The sequence below is a fragment of the Anopheles merus genome, chromosome 2R (genome assembly GCF_017562075.2).
Source record: "Anopheles merus strain MAF chromosome 2R, AmerM5.1, whole genome shotgun sequence".
In the NCBI taxonomy this organism is placed as follows: Eukaryota; Metazoa; Arthropoda; class Insecta; order Diptera; family Culicidae; genus Anopheles; species Anopheles merus.
In genome coordinates this window covers 11,986,579-12,006,071 of record NC_054082.1, presented here as the reverse complement: position 1 = coordinate 12,006,071, position 19,493 = coordinate 11,986,579, and the positions used below count along the sequence as shown (strand labels likewise).

The 19,493-nt window shown below is 48.7% G+C and overlaps 1 protein-coding gene across 4 annotated transcripts in view; it reads left to right on the top strand.

The window, feature by feature from the left end:
* LOC121588015 (serine proteinase stubble) overlaps positions 1-19,493 on the top strand; it is a 107,862-nt gene that overhangs the window by 62,880 nt on the left and 25,489 nt on the right. For 3 of the 4 annotated variants that reach the window (XM_041905488.1, XM_041905489.1, XM_041905487.1), the window contains one exon: positions 14,742-14,798. In XM_041905488.1, the coding sequence (XP_041761422.1) occupies positions 14,786-14,798 (13 nt within the window). In that variant the 5' untranslated portion in view covers positions 14,742-14,785. Of the gene's footprint in view, positions 1-14,741; positions 14,799-17,634; positions 17,921-19,493 lie in introns of those variants that run through there. The other variant, XM_041905490.1, reaches the window with a different exon arrangement.

The following is a 19,493-nucleotide window of genomic DNA, read 5'->3' as shown; positions in this document are numbered from 1 at the left end:
GTTAATCCTAATTGCATTCCACTTCTTTCGTTGCTATTTGATACGCTCGCCTGTAATGTGTTATGCAACGTTTCGCAACGAGTTTGGAGCGCGCCCAAGAATGAGAAACGATCTGCAAAACGATGTTGTATGGTCGAAAATTATAACATCACTGGTACGGAGCTCTTAGTGCAGGGTAGAATAAACTTGAGCAAAGCAAATATATACACAGGAATAGAAACAGAAAGAGAGAGAGATTACAGAAAAAGGTAGCAAAGCACTGGTAACAAACCATTTTACTTCCCCAGCCAATGCTTCAGAGACGGGTGTTGGGAAGATTTATCGTTTTATTTTGTGTCATTTATTTTAGTACGGCTTTTCGTTACAATTAAATCGACAACACCGGTGTAGCTGGCTGCTAAATGGGGTGTGCCACCCGTTAAGATAAATGGTACAAAAGCAAACTTTCAACCCATCCCTAACCCCGAGATGCAATTTTGTTGTTTGGACATTTGGAGCTTAAGATTTTAATTAAGCATCATTTTCTGACCAAACAGCACCTTCACACAGGTGCGGAGAGGTAATGCTCACAGTTTGAAACTAATAACGAACTGCGTGACGTTAGTGTAAGCTGCTATTAATCACGCCAGCCTGCTTAGGAATGTTGTAAATTCTAACCAAGCCAGGGTAACAAGGGCTCGTGGAACGGAAATCGGATGCGTTTATTTTTACCTCGCTTTTTTTTGCTTCTACTTCCAATTGCTTTCCATTCCCCCACACCAAGCAGTGGTAACTCCAAGGACAAGGGTAATAGCGTTATCCCAGGCACTACTAACCAAAGATTGATTGATAACGCAACCGGGACGCGTGCGAAAGAGTGTTATTTAAATTTATGGATTATCCGCAAGCAATTGGTATTGCGTGAAGCGTTCCAAGGGCTGATGTCGTAATTCTCCTGCACGGGTCGTCGATGTGACGGTACACGCGGCCCCGGTGACGGGGACATAGACGAAGAATGATTGCGCAAGATGCTTTTTTTTTACTTTTCCGTGTTGAGAAAAAAATGCGAAGAAGAAAAACAAACAAATCACTATCGGTCGCTTAACGGGATGGAAAAGCCTGTTTTTTCTTTCATTAGTTCGCAATCCTCGATGAGAATGGGGTTTTCGTTCTAGACCTGCGCTCTCGACACGGCGACACGAGGAGTGTCTTGGGCGGGATATGTGTGCAGCACACTGTCACATCGACATCACTTATACGGATTTATGGTGATGGTTTGTCGGTATGGTATCGATAGGTTCTGGTCGCTAAAATGGTGTTGTCTGGGGAGAAGAAAACCCATCCCAACACAACTGCGATGATGCGTACCCGTGCCAGAACTAAATCAGGATGAAGCACGAGGGCAGGATTCCAGCGCTCGAGATTAGTGCATGCGGTTGGAATGTGGCCAGTTAAAGTGATCGTTTTAAGCTGCTCAAAATAATTGTGCAAACCGTATTGTGTTGCACAAACAAAAATGCGAATAACGTTTGTTAAGCGATACCTTAACGCAGCTTGATCGATGCCTTATCGGTGGATTGATGACCGCACAGAATAATCGAATCGAAGGGTAAAGGGCAATTGCAATAGCCGCTGGCAGTTTGTGTTTGAATTGTTTGCAATTTCAATAAGATAGCCCAGCAACAATAGCACTTGAGGAAGACAGTTAAGCACTCGCTGATTGATTGTTTTCTCCCGGCACGGTCTGGGTGGTTTAAGGTTTTGATACGAATCATTCCTTTTGTATTTGCAATTTTGATCTTTATTTTCCCCCGAAAAATAACCCTTACAAAATACGTTTAAATCAATTACCACTTTCCCATACTTTCTCGTGTGTTATGAACAGTTTCTCAGCACCACACACAGTTGCAGAAGCGCACAAACATATTTCAACCATCTTCATCACTCAACGGTACCGGTTCCACTGTCGGTATGTTTGTGGCTTTTGTGGCTGCTAAAAGACACCATTTTACGGCTTTATTTTCGGTGCGTCCGACCAGAAAGTGTCCGATTACGGGTCCGGGCACAGGCGTAGCGTTTTTTTTTTTTTGGATGCGTGTGGCGCGTTTTTCTTCCCAAGTTTTGCTTCTGAAAGATGCGTCCAACGGTAGCAAACTGCTGTCAGTGACAATGATCATGAGCCTGTATGAGGATGAGCATAAGAGAGGTTTGATTCGTCACTTGTAAGCGGGGTTTTGTGTGTGTGTGTGTGTGTTAACAGTTGGTCGTCGGATGGCGGAACTAAAGAGCGGGTGGGCTTTGCTAAAGGGTGCCACCGGGACTAACGCGGTATCGCTGGGCTGATACTTACATCCCGTGCCGTGGATGAAGATGAAGAACATAAAAAAAAGGTGAGACGATGAGAATTGAATAGGAAACACCAAGAAACACTTACTCATCATTTAAACGTATCTCGTTTGCTGAAGAGCGTTGGTTGTTTGCGGGGCCGTTTAAAAGCAAAGGAAGGAAGTTAATTTTCCCGCAATTAATTAAAGTGTGTTTATGCACCTCACGAAACCTGTTGCGCTCGATTGAAGTGTGTGTGTGTGTGTGTGTGTGTGTGTGTGTGTGTGTGTGTGTGTGTGTGTGTGTGTGTGTGTGTGTGTGTGTGTGTGTGTGTAAAATTGCGGTCAGCTACAGGAAGCTGGAATATATATCTTCCCACAATGTACGGCTGCTGTGTAAGTGGCTTAAGCAGTGGATCGTAAGGAACGCTTCCTGGGATGGCATAAGCGTACATTATTTGTTTAAATTTTCTCGTAAAGAATTTTCATTTGAGCTCGTAAAAAAGCAAAGAAAAACAGCACGATAATTCCCCACAAAATCAAAGAAGTGCCGTTGATATCAAATCTATAATTGCAGATGTGATAATGGAAGCGGATAATGCTTAAAACCTGCTGCGCATACGCACCAGCTCGTTTCGGGCGTGCCGGAAGGTGACGATCATAGTTTCACGCCTGTCACAAGCTGATCTACTTTGCGCACCGCAGCACACCCCACGGGCCCACCGACTGATCGTGGTAGGCCAGCAGCCTCTGCAGGCCTGCAACACCAGCCACGCTCGTAATATTCAAATGAGCCGGTAATCAATTAGATATATTATCATAATCGAACCATTTGTTGCTGCTGGGAATGGGAATTTCTTCGCGGGTAAAAAAACGGAGTGTCCCGGAGAGGCACAGCACGCCGTCGTTTCGCCCCACCGATCGTGTGATCGGAGAGGTCTGCTCGAACCGGGCAGAAGGTTAACCGGCTCCCGTTGCTCAATGATTGATGAGCTATTGCTCAATCGATCGGTTTGAAGCTGGTGTTGCGTAAGCAACGGGCAGAAGCAGTAAAATGAAAAAAGCCCTTGCGTCCGGCCCGGCGACAACCGCGATCACCACATGGAACCGTTAGCTTGGTACCGTGTCCGATTGATGAGTTGGGTACGGTGTGTGTGTGTGAGACGATTGGACGAGGGATGGAACTAAGTGTTGAAAATTGGTGAAAATCGATGGTCAACCAAAGGCACCCCTTTTGTGATGGATGTCCCCTTCTTCACAACCCATCCTCGGTTCCAATGTGTTGAAGCAAGGTAGGGAATCTCCGGCTGAATGCAGCTAGGTGAGAAAGGGCTCGCTTGAATAGGTGTGAGTTTGATGTTTTCCCAACCTCCCCACTCCCGATGGACAACCAAAAGCGTCCCGGGTAAAACGGCTCTTCAACTGTCACGAGAATATCTGTCGCCCCGTTGCGGGTTAATCGTGCGCTTCCCTCTACCAGCCGAGCTGTTCACATGGTTGCTATCATCTTACGATCGGTCCCGTCCGCATGGTCGATCGACCGAAATGGATGATCGTCGAGGCAAACACCTACCGTACCACGCACGCATCTCACACGCAACACAAACCAGTGGCGAACGAGAAACAAAAAAAAAGCACAGAACACGGCCGTGCAAGATGTGCTGAACACGATTAGATGCACCGATCAGATATCGCCGGTCGTGGAACCGTTACCAACCGCGTGTGTGTGTGTGTGGGGCTGCCGTGTTCGCCCCAACGCCCGCGTTAATTAGACGCGTTTACGCATGAAACTATTTAGTCGTGTTGCGGGGGTTTCTTATCTTCGCGCGGGTTCCAATTTTACACGCGTCTCCGTCCAGGTCCATCTGCAGGTCCACTTTAACGCGTGTAATTTTGATGTAATACTACTTTCACTGCACCTGCTTTGCTGTACTGCTGTATGCTGGGGCGTCCCAGCCGCCGTGTTTGGCGGTGAAAATGAAACCAACGCATCGCTCGGCGCGTAATCATAATTGCTCGCCGTGCTGGTTTTTCTAACGGGAAAGTGTGATTCGTCGTTAGCACGGGGAACACGGGTACTCGGGTGCTGTGCAAAAATTCCTGGAAGCAGGCAGATCTGCGACCCACCTCACTCCCCAGCGGTGGGTCGGTGGGTAATTCTGCGATAGGCAAATGGTATCGATAGTGTCATGATCGATTGATTTGAATGGTGCCGCCGTCCTAGGCTAATGGCAGTGCGGTACACTGTCTAATGATGAGAGTGAGGAAATCGAAAGCATTTGGCTAATAACAGAGGCCAGAATCGATCCCAGTGCAACCCTTGTGTCCTGGCTGATAACAGGCATTTGGGTGGGTAATGGCGCAGTAACGGTGGCCTACACGATAATGGGCCGATGGACAGTGATTATAGCACAACGAAGCGGCTCATCCGTTGCAGCTGCAGACTGGGAGTAAAATTGTTTGTTTTGCAAAGTATGAAATAGAATTTTAATGAAGATTACCTTGATGCGAGGAGTAATTGAATGGAAATTTATGTTGGCTAAGTAAATGGTGCAAGTACTGTCACTTATCCCTTTGTCTCAAACACGCATCGAAGTTGAGCTATAAATCGTAAATCAAGATCTTATCAGCTTCTAGAACGCTCAGCGATTGCTAATGTTCTGCGGGACTTTGCGGCCCTGTGTCATACGCTTGGCTAATGCCGGCATCTGCACTCGAAATGTGTCCAAAGGGTACTGCTCTTCCTCAATAATCTTTAAACGTTGCTCTTATTATTTACCACAATCTGTTAAACCAATAAAAAGAAACTATACTCAATAAACAAACGGCTCTTGATAGTTCTTGAAGACCAACCATGCTCACGTCTCGTGCACAACACAGATGGCGCCAACACTCCAATCACCAGGCACACTGCTGTCAGGTTAAATTATATCTAAATAATTCCCTCACACCATTAGCCCGGTGATTCTGCATCATAATAATCTTCTAACGTAAATTAACCTCACGACCAACGCAGTCCGCCGACCGGCTCGTCTTGTTAGCCAATGTCGTTCTAACGTGAAATCGCTCGGTGCAAACAACATCCTGACTGGGGCAACTTTCCTATTAGCGGGGCTAGTTATCGCTCGATCGGCCCGGTGAAGATCATCGGGCAAATTGCTCAGTGAGCTGGAAGCTGTCTTCATCATGAAATTGCACCACACCCATGGAGAGAGGGATGCTTGCTTTCGCACCACAGTTCGTTACCTCAGTGTGGAGCAAAAAAAAAAAAGAAAACAGGAAATAATCCCGATCTGCACCCACAACGAACAGTTATGTAACTAACCTAGAAAAACAAAAGCACCGCCCCGGCCAGTCCCGCCCCGCTATTATGCACACGGCACGAGGCCTGCCCGTTGGTGCATCAATGGGCAGCAGATACATTCCTTACTCCGATTTCCGGCTGCCGTAAACCGCAAACTGCTTCCGAAACCATAACGCCACAATCGCGAACAAGGTTATGCACAACCCAGAAGCAGTATCCATATCCACTCATCATCTTCTAATGTTTGCCAGGAATGCAAATAATTCCTGTCCCGCGTACTACCGCCAGCAGAAGCGCCGTGAACGGAAACCTAAACGGTACGGAGCAGGCCCAGAAAAAGGGGGGGGGGGTGGGAGAGGGGAGGGGGAAAAAGCTTAGCACTGTTCCGGACGGGAATCCTTCATGCCGGGCAGTACGCCCGCCGCCGGGGGTCATACCGGTTACGTTTAATGCAATAAGCTGCGTAGGATTAATTCGAGCCGCAGCCACACGCGGTTTGCTTGTTCGTGGGCCAGAACCTGCGCGAGGCAAATTCCGGTAGGCGCGTTGAACGGGACTCGATCGAAATGATAGCAATTAGCGCGGGCACCTTCTGTTTGCGTGCGGTGGAAAAGCTGCAGCTTCTCTTTTTTTTTCCATGTGCTCGCGAACAAAACGCCCGATCCGCAACCCGGCACACCGGCGCAATCTTTTTCTTCCTGCGGCCGAGCAAGCGTGCGAACCGACAGCAAATAGCTGTACCTAATAGGCCGAACCTCCAGCATCCCCCCCCCCAACCAAGTCCTAATCGGTACAGCGTTCTGCACCGATTCCAAATGGGCAAAACCCCGGACGATACGCCATAAGCACGCATACAGAAGAGCAGCACGCCATAATGCAGATCGGTGAATCTCGGTGTGTGTGTTTGGAGCTTTTGCACCAATTTGCTTCCATCTGCGGAGTGGGCGAGGAATTCTTTCGGCGCCGAAAAAGGTTTATAGGTGAGCCGCCTTTTTCGGTACGCAAATGGTGCGCTGACTAATGAACACGAGCAGATGCAAGCGGCAGCGTGCAAGGTGTTTGCAGTGCCATCACCGAACAGATGTCATGCGAACGTGTCGGCCCAGAACTCGTTAGCTGGCCGCGTGATTAATTTCTTTCTTAAACGACTAAATCATTATCACACCCACCCGTTTACCATGTCTGTGGTGTGAGAAATCAGCGCACACTGTCACTATCACTTCGGTGGGAGCGCTTTGCAGCGTGTGGCCTGTGGTGCAAAGGTTCACTGGCCAGTTCGTCGTTTGGATGCGGCAGTGCTGGCGTTTAATTGCACACGCACCAAATGAAATCGAATCCACTCTGGACGACCGGTGGAGGAAAACATCGACAGACAACATTCAACCGTACGGTTCGGACCGTTCGGACCACCGGATACAGCGCAAGTTTGCGCGTGTGACTTGTCCGTTTGTCCGGGCGCTGAGAAAACGAAAGAGAAAACGGATTGTTGCTAATCGGTCGCAGGCAAAGCATCGGGGGAAGGACGGTGTCCGAGGTTCGCTAAAGTGGTCTCATATGGTTGGTTGTTTTTCCTCCTTCCCGTCGTCACCTTCCGTAGCTCATTAAGCGATCAGGAGGGGGGGGGATGAATTTTTCACTTCTGTCCGGTTTGCTGTTTGATGAATTTGACCGCACTAGAGCGAACGAGATCCCGCACTGTCTGTCCGCAGTCGTCAATGTCGCTGGTGATGATTGGCATTCGAAAAGTTATGCTTCGAGCGGCAGTAGCGAAGGATGGGGAAGGGGGGGGGAGGGGGGGGGGGAGAGCCGTACTCCCGCAGAACCGGACTGCACTGGGATCTGCCCTCTAGGGTGCGCAGCTTTCATCTCCACATCCTGTTGTTCCGTTTGTGGTGTTTGCAGAAGAAGAAAAAAAAACAGAGCGAACCGGCGTACGGTTTGAAGCATGTTACCGGCACTACGAACGGCAGCAGCTATAGACGACATAGACCGTCAACGAGAACAGGGCCCAGGTGAAACGATGGGAAACGATACGCAAAACTTCAGCTTTAATTAGTTTCATCAAATAAAAACAAATTCACCGCGCTAGTACCACTGGTGAAGAAGATGGGGATGATGATGATGATAGCTGTAGCCATTTTCTGTGTAAGCAGCGACACGACTGCACTGTCAATGGTGACGGGTGCGACGGTAGCCCAAAGGGCCGTACCAAGCATGTCTGGGGCTTCATTTGAGGCTCATTAGCTCGCTAAAGAGCTACGTCTTGGCGCGTACTGTACCCCCAATGTGTCCAGCGGATAGCTCGTTACGAGTTGCAGTTTATTGCACACGCACCACCACAAAGCCATTCACTTTTGATGGGCTAAAGTGACCGAACAGGTTGCACGTTTCCATTAATCAAAAGATCATTGTAAAAGAATTCAATTTTGCTAGCGGAGATTGCAGTAGGTGTTGCGGACGCGCAGCAGTTAGTGAAAAATGTGAAATTGCTCCAAAATTACTTCCCATTGCTTAATGTACCGTTGAATGGAGATGTCTGGCTTGCATGCGTACTATTGTTAAGCCTCGTTTGGGCGAACCTTTTTGTGTTCCAGCTGCATCCAGCTGCCCAAATGGGCGCTGTGTTTGTTCGCGTAATTACTGCTGCAGCCTCCAAAATCATCGAGCATTCATCAATCATCCGAGAACGGGGTCCCTACATCCCAAGCCACAGCTACACGGACCGCATGGGATGGTTCCAGTGTCCAGCCCACTGACACTGTATGCAAATAATCCTGCCAACTCATCTCGGTACCCGGTGGTCACGCGGAAACGGGCGGTGAAAGCAGCGCCCAACAGGCTGTTATGTTTGGCGTGTGTAACCCTTTTCGACCGTGACGGCGCCTGCTGACCTGTGCCGCCGCATTGACAACTTCATTCGCTGTGGCCAACATCGCGGGGTCCCGCGACCAGGACCTTTTTGGCAACGATGATTGATTGGCATTGATGGGGACGGATTTTGGTTCGCCGGTGATTAATGGTGCGCGAGGATAATTGCTTATGTCGGTGCAGATTTTGATCGCGTTGCGGGTTTTGTTTGTTTTTGCATTTTGCACGTGATCAGAAGCTTTCCAAAACGGTCCTGGTACTGCTGGAGCAATCCCTTGAAGGTCACTGGAACGTTAACAGATTCGGGATATAGCTTGCTGGTCAAAATTGTCAGGTGCGTCCCTCGGAAACGATTGGCCCATATCCGGGCGACGAGCAACGATGCCCATAAACGTGGGATCATCACGTCGTCCAGCCTATCGGCAAGGTTTCATCTGACCGCGAGTCCGAAATCGGCATGATCCCGGGCGTGTATGTAACGACCGCCACCTGGTGGCGGCGATGGCGATCGTGTTGTCGATTAGCGCAACAGTGCGAACGCCGAAGGTCGGTCCCGACACACTGCGGCGGTAGAAAAAGAGCTGCCCTCAGCACACTGCCAGGAATGCCTCGAGTCCATTGGAATGTCCCGGATCGGTAGCTCCAAAAAAGGGAACTGTCTTTGGAAGTCACTCCGAACCGATGTAGTCACTGTACTGTTTGATCAGCGCGGCACAACCCGCGCTGACACAGAAAGCGTTCGGCGAGGTCAGCGGGCTTTGTTTTTGTGTGTTGTCCTATCCCTAGCGGGGCGAACAGCTCGATGAAGTAATACGCGCTGAGGTTGACGAGCGCCGACGAGGCGAGGTGATGGACTTTGTTCGCGGGCAAATAATCCGACCGGGGCTCAACAAGAACAAATGGCTTCTGTGAGCGGGCGAGCATGAAACGGCGGACGTGAAGCGACACCACCGTCTCGTGCCGCCGAGGAAGCGAGCCCGCTCCAAAGGCCGGACCCGCTGTCAGAATGAATAACGGAAAAATGTGCTACCATGTGCAACGGGTGGACACCCGGCTGCGTCGAAGGGTGGAGGCTGCTTGCCCTCCACTCGTAGCCCGCGGGCCATTTATTCCTCTGCGCGGACAGTGCGGTAGCACAACGGCCTGCCTAAACCTATCACTGTCGCAACCCATCAACAGCTTCTGTCCCGCGGGCGGTGGTTTCCTGAGAGAGACAGAGAGAGAGAGAGTGAGCTAAGGGTCGGGTCGGATTCAGGATTGCTTAGGCCGGGGACCGCTACCAGCTCCGATTTGGCATTCTTTTGGGCTCCCGAGTGGCGGCTCGGGTTCGTCGTCGCCGCCGCTCGTTGTCGGTGAGTGATAAATGACAAGACATCACGATAGCTATTCTATACGTTCTGACATACACACACAAACACACACAGTGCCGGCACTGCTTTTTGGACTAAGGTGTCGTTGCTGGCCACATGGTGTTTGTGCGCTGATGCGTGTGTGCATAGAACGAGCGCGTTAAAGAATAGAAACGCAACAGCTAGATAGGAGCGAGATACGATCGGGCAAAAACACGCTCCCCGGTTCCATGCTCAACCATTCCGGTTATGTTTTGCTCGTTGGGCCTGTGCTGTTTGCTAGGAAGACATCGCTAGGTGGCAGCCCAGGCCGACGACTATCGGCCCTCGGCTTCGACCGAGGAAGGATTGAGGTTGCGGATTCTCTATGCCGTATCAATTTACTCCTCAAATGGAGGTCAATATTGATTACTGGCGAGTGTCGCGCGAGTTGATCTCGGCTGTAACACACTTACACAGCGACTGCGAAGACATGTTGCCATGGAGGTAAGGCGCAAATGAAGGATAGCGCTTGGTTTAGGGACGGATTTCCATAATGAAACCATGACGTTTTCTCATTGAAAGGTTCAGTCAAAAGATGACAAAGGTACACCTTAGAGAGACAGGTGTCTTCGATCCCAAACTGTCCTCTGTGCAAAGTATTATTGGTCTTCTTTATTTATTTATTTTACTGCTTGAGCACAATGGATCAATGAGATATGTGATTGTTCCCATCCCAAATGGTGTGCACACTGTGTCCCCATATAATACAATCTCTGGATCAAACATTAGACTATCATTCCGTGGAGGAAACAGTAAAACAAGCTTCCATCAACTTGCAGCACCACCAGCTGATGTCTCACGTCTTAGAGCCTTAAAGGTTCAGGCTTAATGTCGCCGGGTTGATTAGGTTTTTGTTTACATTTCGCACGCTTCTTCGCACCTCCGCACAATGTCTTCAATGATTAGGTGTTGATTTACGTTTGGCGTGCGAATGGGTCTCTCGTTTGCTTTTTCGATCTTCATTCTAACACTGGCTTTATTCTTTCGCTGTAAGGGGAGCTAGCATTGTCCCGCTATGTTTGCAAAGTGTTTTTTTTTTTTGTTTGTTGGTGGCTCAATCAACCCATCAAGAGGGTGGGAAAGCATGGCGGATAAAGCTTAGCAAAATAATAAAACTAATCCATAGACAGTTGAGGGATAAAAGTATTTCGAAAAGAGTATAAAAGAAAATGTTTGAGTGCACTAGCAAGTTATCGCGTGTAAATCACGACACTTTTCTGTGTCATTTGCTTGACATAGCCAACAACAACAAAAAAAACAAACCTTTTGACCCATGGGGCAAGGCACTTTACCCATTTAAAGTGATGCAATTTGAATAAGAAGGAAAGCAAGCTTCTCGATTCAGAAAATCTCAATCATCAGTTCATTGTGACTCAGATATCCTGCTTTTCCGTTTGTTGATGCACCTTCATCGTGATTTTATTGCCGCTACCATTGCCTGCTTCCACCGAGCGTCACCGGAGACGGATTGCTCGTCGGATTGATACAGCCAGATACCGCAGGCCCACTGGTTGGACCACCCAGACAAACGCCAACCTGAGCCGGCGCTCGCCAAAGGTCGACCGGCTGCGCGAAAACGAACCGCGGTGCATCGCGGTTCGTGCATAGCTAATGAATTATTATTCCGAACGGGTCTATTATTTTGATGCGCTACTGATTGGTTAATAAATTATATTAAACTGCGGGCGTGCGCCCGTGCCCGTGGGTAATGCCCTAGCGCACCGCTTTACTACGCACGCTTCGTCGTGCGCGGGTTGATGTGGCGGGTGTGCTCAGACGGTGGCAAGTGCAGCTGCAATTGCCCGTCAGCTTTATGTCTAGCAGTGTCAGGTTGAAGGGAAATTGAAGGAAAAGAAACCCCCCAGAGCACATGAATCCAGCGCATCGGGATTGCCGTTCAGGGTCGGCAGAATCGTGCTTTGTGCTACCTACGCCGGAGCATTGGCGTTCTGTGCGCTTGCTAATGATTATTGATTTCTCGCCGGATGGGACAGGGACGAGCAGCAGCGCTTGCAATTGATCATTGAGCGGGTAAAAGGCGTCTCGTAGGTGATGATGGCTTGTGCCGTGAAATGGAAGCAATTTAACGGTTAGTGTTCTCTACAAAAAAATAAATAATACTAATAATAAACGCTTTCATGCTGTTTCGTCTTCAAATCAAACAAATAAATAATACGAACTGAAGGGCAGTCAACAGTGCTGAATGGTAGGAGCTTTTTTATTTGTTAGGAATTGCTTCAACACGACATCTTGCACCAAATATCTCCACGGACACTTCAGCACACTACAAAAGGGCCTTGTTTTCTGACAGTTGGATGGAATCAATTTTGCCAAAAGACGGACCTCAAACTGCTCCAAACGACGGAACTACGCCCTTGCCAGACCTGCCGAGATCGTATCGAGCATTCAGGTTGACCCTCCCAGTGCGGAATTCCATCCTGCCACACGGAAAAGACACACATAGAGAGACGAAAATTAACAACGACATACATAATGGGCGCTCGTGATCATGAATTACGATTGGTGTCCACCGTGACCACCGTCATCGAAGCAGGAAGAACAACGCCCAACAAGACCACGCCGACCAAGATTGACTGTGTGTGTGTGTGTTGTTGTTGTTGTTGATCCAGAATCGTCAAAACTGACCGATTCGCTCGGAAAGAACCGTTTGGCGTAATTATTTGCCCGCGGCCACGATGACGAGCTTATCCTTTTCAGCTTGCGGTTTGCCTCCAGCTTGACGTCTGTTGCCCCTTCCCGGTGAGTTGGTTGGGATTTTCATTCTTTGCCCCAGTTCTGACCAACCGCGTCGATTAGGCGAATGTCGTCCAATTTGCTAGACCTACAGACCTGGTGTGGTGTTCCTTTGCACTCGAGCGGAGAATACTGTTTACAATCAAACCGTGGCGCAGCAAAAACAAAATCTGCTTGTTTTACGTTATTAAACTCTGTAGTGGCGCATTTTGAAGAAACATCCAGAGAGCGTTACGACAGTGACGCAGCGAGCCAAATATAGGTCGATGTGTGATGTAATTAAGATCAGATAGTGAATAGAACGAGCAAAAAAGCTGTTAATTCATGTTACCATTCACTGCAGACTGTTGGCAGACAAGTTACGTTCCTCCGGCAGGAAACCACCCTCTTTCCACCCACTGTGACAGATGATTTGCATCTTCATTGTCGAGGTGTGCCGTGCAGAAATGTGTGCCTCCCAAAAGCTGGAACACTTCTGCGGTGGCGACCGCATCTTATCGTGCATCGTATCGGAGCATCTTCACTTGCACAACCGACCCGGTGCCGCATTCGATCGGGCATCCGATGGCCGCTTCCACGCTTTCACTTCAGGTTTCGGTGCAAATTTGCCCTGTGCCGCTTATCGGGTGAAGGGCTGCATGAGATGCTTCCTCGGCCGGCATGAAAGGTGCGAACTTCATTAACGGCACGCCGTACCCCCTGGGTGTCGCGGAAAGTGTGGCGTTTGTACGATCTCCCGCTTTGCTGGCTGTCTTTCGTGGCAAACTTCATTCAAAACATTCAATGACAGTGTTGAAACCATTGAATGCTGTTTCCTGTGCCTATCTCGGGATTTGCATCGTCGTGGCTTGGCTTTTGGAGAGAGAGAGAGAGAGAGAAAGGGAGAGAGAGTGAGAGAAGCACCTTAGCTACCGGTGTTTGCCAGCCCGACCAACTGCTGCCAATCGTAATAATGCCGTTTAATCTGATAATTGTTTTGATCATTTTCCGGTTGCTTGCGCTTCTCGACTTGCGGCATGAATCTGGCGGGCGAGCGAGCGTGTGCGCGACCAAGATCTCTCTGCGTTGAAGATGAGCTGACGCACACGCGCGCGCGCGCTTCCTTCTCATTTGCACCGTGCATAATGTGGAGTCACTGATGGACGTGCAACGAGCTTGCGATTGCAGTGCCCGGGCGCCAACCGACGCAATCGCCAGATACTCATCCGTTGGCCAATGTGGGCATTGTTTTTTTGTTTTTTGCTTGTCGTTTTAGCGAATCATTGCGCGGCCGTTGATTAAAATTCTTGCGGAAACGCTGGCTCATTATTCGCAAATTGGTCGCCTTTTTTTTGGCCGTTGGGCCGGCGCACAGCTTCGTTAGGCGACCGGAAAAAGAACCGATCGAGGGCCGGCGGTAGAAAGCATCAGAAAGTTCAAAGAAAGGGCGGGAGGTAAGAGAATGTTTGCCAAATGTCCGGCGCCCGGACATACCGATTCCGACGGGATCGGACGGGAGTTCAATGGTCCCTGTGTACTGTCGGGGCGTAATCTTGCATCTTGCGACCTCTCCCTCCCTCTCTCTTTCTCTCTCTCTCTTTTCTCTCTCTCTCTCTCTCTCTCTCTCTCTCTCTCTCTTTCTCTCAGTCACTGGTGGAGCTGATGGACTCGCGGCACGCCACACTGCCCGATGGGGTGGCGAGCGAGTGAAGGTCCTGCTTTTTCTTCGCCGTTTTTCGATCGAAAGGTTTTATCAAAAACATTGCAGTATCTTGTTAAAATTACGGCTTAATTATCGTGCCAAACGAATCGATCGTTGGGGGATTGTAATTGATGGTGGTGGCTCCCGTGTACGATTCGGGTGCACGTGATGGCGCATGGAAGAGGATTGTACCACTTGCTACTGCACACCGTTATGGTGATTTGTGGTTAGGTAGCAGAGGCCAGCATTGACAACTGTTTGTATGTATGTGAATCTGTGTTGAATGGATGGCTGATCGTGATAAGAAACAATCCCTTTCAAGCATTCAATCCCTGTGCGCGCTTTGTGCTTTTCTTTTAATTGCAGTATTTTGGGGGCACGAATGCAAGATGCGGCTCGTATTAATTTGTTTTATTTTTTTTTGTATTTCTCCTTTGCAGGACAACTGATATGGTCATATAAATGTCGCTTAAAAAGGCTTTCGATGGTGGATATAGGTAAGTGTTGAGTTGAGAATATTTAACGCTATTTCATTTATTGGTAACAAACCAGCTTCATGGAGTCGTGATGAAGACCTAGGTCATACACACTGCTAGTAATGGGACTGTTTCCAATTGGGACCAAAAATTGTCTGTTAGGGTTTTCACTTAGATTCATTTTCGGATATTTTATGATCTAATAAGCTTCATGATCTTGTATCAGCTTTCCAAGTATTGTTTACGACCCAAAATGCCGAAAAATTGGCACTTCCTTTTCAGGGATCTATGCTCAGAAGATGCTCTTTTTTACACATTTATTGTATTAAACCACATCTTTCGCTCCCCTAAAAAACAATTAGCATGTAAGCCCTTTACAAACCATTACTAATTGATCTCGCGCGAGCTGGTGGAATCGGATTCGGTCGCTAATTTGAGTTTGATTTCGGCGCCGTCTGCTAATTAGAGAACGGCACACCAATCCGGCCAGTTCTTTGGCAAAATGTTGCCAAAAGCGCAAACGCAAAAAAAAAAACGGGTAGGGCGAACCCTGAGGAAGAAGCTTCGAAAGACAAAGTAGAACGTGATCGTTGATGGGGTCTGTCTGTCAAATTTAAACCACAGCCCACGGGTTGGATTTATTGGATTCGCACACATAAATTAATCAACCGTTTGCAGAGCAGACTCGACGACCGCCCTCCCTACCCGGACGAGCGGCGATTGACTCATTTGTGAGTTTTAAAAACACGGCAGGAGGAGGAAAACCCCCCAACCCGACCAAAACCGTTTCGATAACAACCGTTCCACACCGGGGTGGGTTTGGTTCGTCAGACTTTTCTGCGTAACATAAAATAGGAGAATCTATGCTAATAGCACTACACTCGGTTCGGGAGTGAGATGAGTCCATCAATTAGACAAAAAAGAAGACTTATCACCCAATCGCTCGATACGAGCGACGCTGACGATCGTTTGGTGCGTTGTGTGGAAAAACGTGCTAATAGTACGACGAACCGGAAAGCGGTGGCTGCGGTGGTTGTCTCGCGATTGTCTTTCTCCCGATGATGATGAATGTTGCGCCATCTGTGCTGGGAGGTGTGCGCGATAGTGTCCCCGCACCTTCCGATGCCGATGCCCCGAACCATGGACTGTTTTGCTAATGAATTTGATAATCTACCGACATTCGTCATACTTTTATTGAGCGGCGCGCTAGCGGCCACGATCGATCGATCAACGATCCTACCCCGAAGGTGCGAGGAAAGTGAAAAGTGAAGTGAAAAGTTTGCCGAATTTCTGCCGTACCGTGCAGCAGCAGCAGCAGCTACGGCGATGGGTGCAGTTTTTAGTTTCATCGTAAAAAATCGTAAAGCTTGTTGCGATACGGTTGATTGATGGAATTTTTCACTTTCGGGGGAAATCTTTAAATAATGTACAAATCTACTATTTAGCTGGTGGCAGCGAAACTAAAAGCCCGCTGTTTTGAAACGTGATACGGCAAAATTCCGACGACGGTTCGGAAATGTGACAGTAAACGTGCTGTACCGTAATTTGTTCCCCGCCAGATGCGTTCATTAGTGTGTTTTGGTAAACATAAATCAAATGAAGCGTATAAAACTTTGATTCGCGTTTGTTTGACTCGTCGCTGGCTGGCTGAATGAGTGGTAAACACAGTTTTGGCCCGCTTAAGTCGCATCCTACACGATGAACCCGTTCCTGTGGGAAGCTGCCTAGGCAAGAAGGGGATTTTAAATTTTTCTATCGGCTTTGATTAATTACTTTGATTTATACACCCGTCGTGTTTTGTGTGAGTTGTTTTTATTACAATTCATGACACAATAGGCTTCTTTTCATGCTGCTTCCCAAAATCCTGCCCCGGTTTTGTGGCACATTATCCTGCCGCTATCGAGCCTTGTCATAAAATGTAAATTTCGCCCATCTCATACCGCAAAGGAAAAGGCGATTTTAGCGAGGGTTGGCAAGCACAAAAAAAAAGAGCCAATTCCTTTACTCTTTAGCAATTTTGTAGGTAAGCCGCTTGGCTTAGAATTTCTTTGACCTGGCAGGCACAGGCAGGCACGATTTATGGCCCCGCTCTGCTTGCCACAGATCCGATCCGACCAGCACAACAAACTGTCATCAAATTTGCTCCAGAGAGAGAGAGAGAGAGAGAGAGAGGGGGGTTCCAGATTCGGTGATAGATTTGTGACTCGTCTGGCTGTAATCGGGCATAATTCGTGGGCCCAGCATAAAAGGAGCACCCCATTAATTCCGGCCGAGGACACGGGGAGCTGGCCGTGGAAGGCATCACGTGCCCACGCAGCATCCTATCTCTTTTCCGTCTTCTGCCGAGGGCAACGTACGGTGGAAACAACCTGCAAGTATGAGATATGCCCCGCGCGCACACCGTGTTTTATGCTAACGCGTTTTGATCTACTTTTCCGCCCGAAAAAAAAGCGGCGTGGGCGGTCAAGTTTTTTTTTGCATGACCGTGCGCGAAAACAGATTATCGAACGCGATGATTTGCTAGAGACGGAGATCACTTGATCGGTGCCGCCTAGAACGTTCCCTAGGCTAGCGACGGTGTGCGATCGTTTTATGATGCTGGTGGGAGAAAACGGTCCAACATGTATGTAGGCCAGAAGCATTGTCGCGCGGAGTGGCTGCAGTGGAGGGGAAGAATTAATTTAAGCAAAACTCCGCAGGCCGCACACGCGTGCGACAAACCTGGTTTCGGGTGGATTTATGATGCCGTGACGAATGTACACGATTGTTGATTATCGATGACGAGCTGGTGGAGCTTTGCTCGTCATGTATATAGCGATCGGTGGGCTGGCAAGCATTGTCATAACGGGCTAAAGTGTGGTTCGCGAGTGATTGTCTCGATGCTTGGGATCGGTACACACATTGCTGTTCGATTGAAAGATTGCGGTTCGATCGTTGTTTTGTGTGGTGTGTTAGAAGTAGTGCGGGAAGTGTGACAAGTGAAGTGAACAGTACAGGAATGATTTAAAGCTATTGAAATCAATTGCAAAATTAGTTATGGAACGTTGAATTTAGTAACTTCGATGTTTGGTTTGCGTGATGTAACAAGTGAATATGATGTTTAAAATTCTCAACTTCCTACGGCAAAGTTATCACACAAACAGGTGGGCGCATTGTTCATAATTTGTTGAAAGATTTGCCTCATTCACTAAACGAGTAAATTGTAAACTGGCGAAAGTGCCCAGCGACATTTCAACGGCTGTCAGGCGCTGGTAGCCGTTCCGCTGAGTGAACCCGTGGCCAATAAATTGAAGATTATGCTAATGTTGACGATCAATTTGTAGCTTAATCTGCGCAAGATAAGCAACCACGGCTTAATCCGGCTTAATAGGGCAACGATTTTCCGATCCGCCTCCGAGGCAAGATCTGCATCTTCCAACCGGTGGTCGTAAAATAATGCGATGTGCACAGGCTGGGCAGCAATAAGATTAGATTAAACAGAAAGTGATACCGCACAAGCGCCCGTCTGCACGCACCTGACCGACTGGACGGCAAACGTGAGCGCACCAAACGTATATCGTACCACTCTCACTTTCGTTCGCCGGCGCGCGTCGGCAACCAGAACGTGTAATCTAGCAAAAGGGCTCCCGCTAACAAACGAGCCGTCACGATCAAACAGTGAACAGCTTCACTGAAAACACCCAAGCACCACGGTCCGGGTTGTGAAGTCTCTATTTTATGGGCTAAAGCTAAAACGTCCGTGTAGAAGAAAAGAAACTAGTGCTGGTCGTGGCCTATGCTGTCCAATTGGAGGCGCCTTCCACCGCCGAGCACATCATGTTGCATGTTGTACAACAAGATCATTTAGTCGGGCACGATAAGCGACGCAGCAGTTGGGCTTGGGCAATCACGACGACGACAGGTCGAACGCGTTGAGATGCTTGTGGGGCTGGCATGCCGATCGGTAGCCAGCTTCGAGCTGCCGTGTGCTGAAACTCGTGTACTCGCACAGCTGCTCGGTAACATAAACAAATTGATTAGTCGTGTAGTTTGCGAACGGCTGTCGAACGACATTCCACCGCTGGAATATCTCGGCTAGTCCTCAGACACCTTTGTAGGCGAGAAAAAAGCAAGCGTTGCATTTGCTAGCTACCTCTGCCGCTAGCGTATCGAAACGCGAGGTGGATCATCTTCTTTAAGCTGACGGGACGGAATGCGATCACAAGGGATCGAGCAACCGGGACTGTGGCTATCATTTTCATACCAATCTTTCCATGTCGACACTTAACAGCGTGTGCCGAGCGTGTCGGTCGGTGGGGCGCGCGAGTTTCCTAAAATTGTTAATCCATCTCTACTGCCCCATGGCGCAAGCGCATCCGTTGGCAGTGGTCGCAGTGCGGCGGAGAGCCTGCTGAATATTTATACCACAAATCGGCTGCAACTAAATGTGAATGATAGGCTCGAATAAAAAGGGATTTTACAGTGGGTGAGATTAATTCACCTACCCCCGAGCGCACTAATTTGTGATGATGGTTGGCTGTTGGCGGGGGGGGGGGGGGGCGAACGTAGTTCCGGATCAGGGATTTTGGATGCAGTTTTCAACGAACCCCATTATCCACCTTCATCGTGATTCGATGATAGTGATAGCATGCGTTTAAAGCTGCCGAGTGCCCTAGCGATGCATTATTCAAGAGAAAGTACCGCTCGGGAGACGATGGAGTGCAATGCCACATGGTG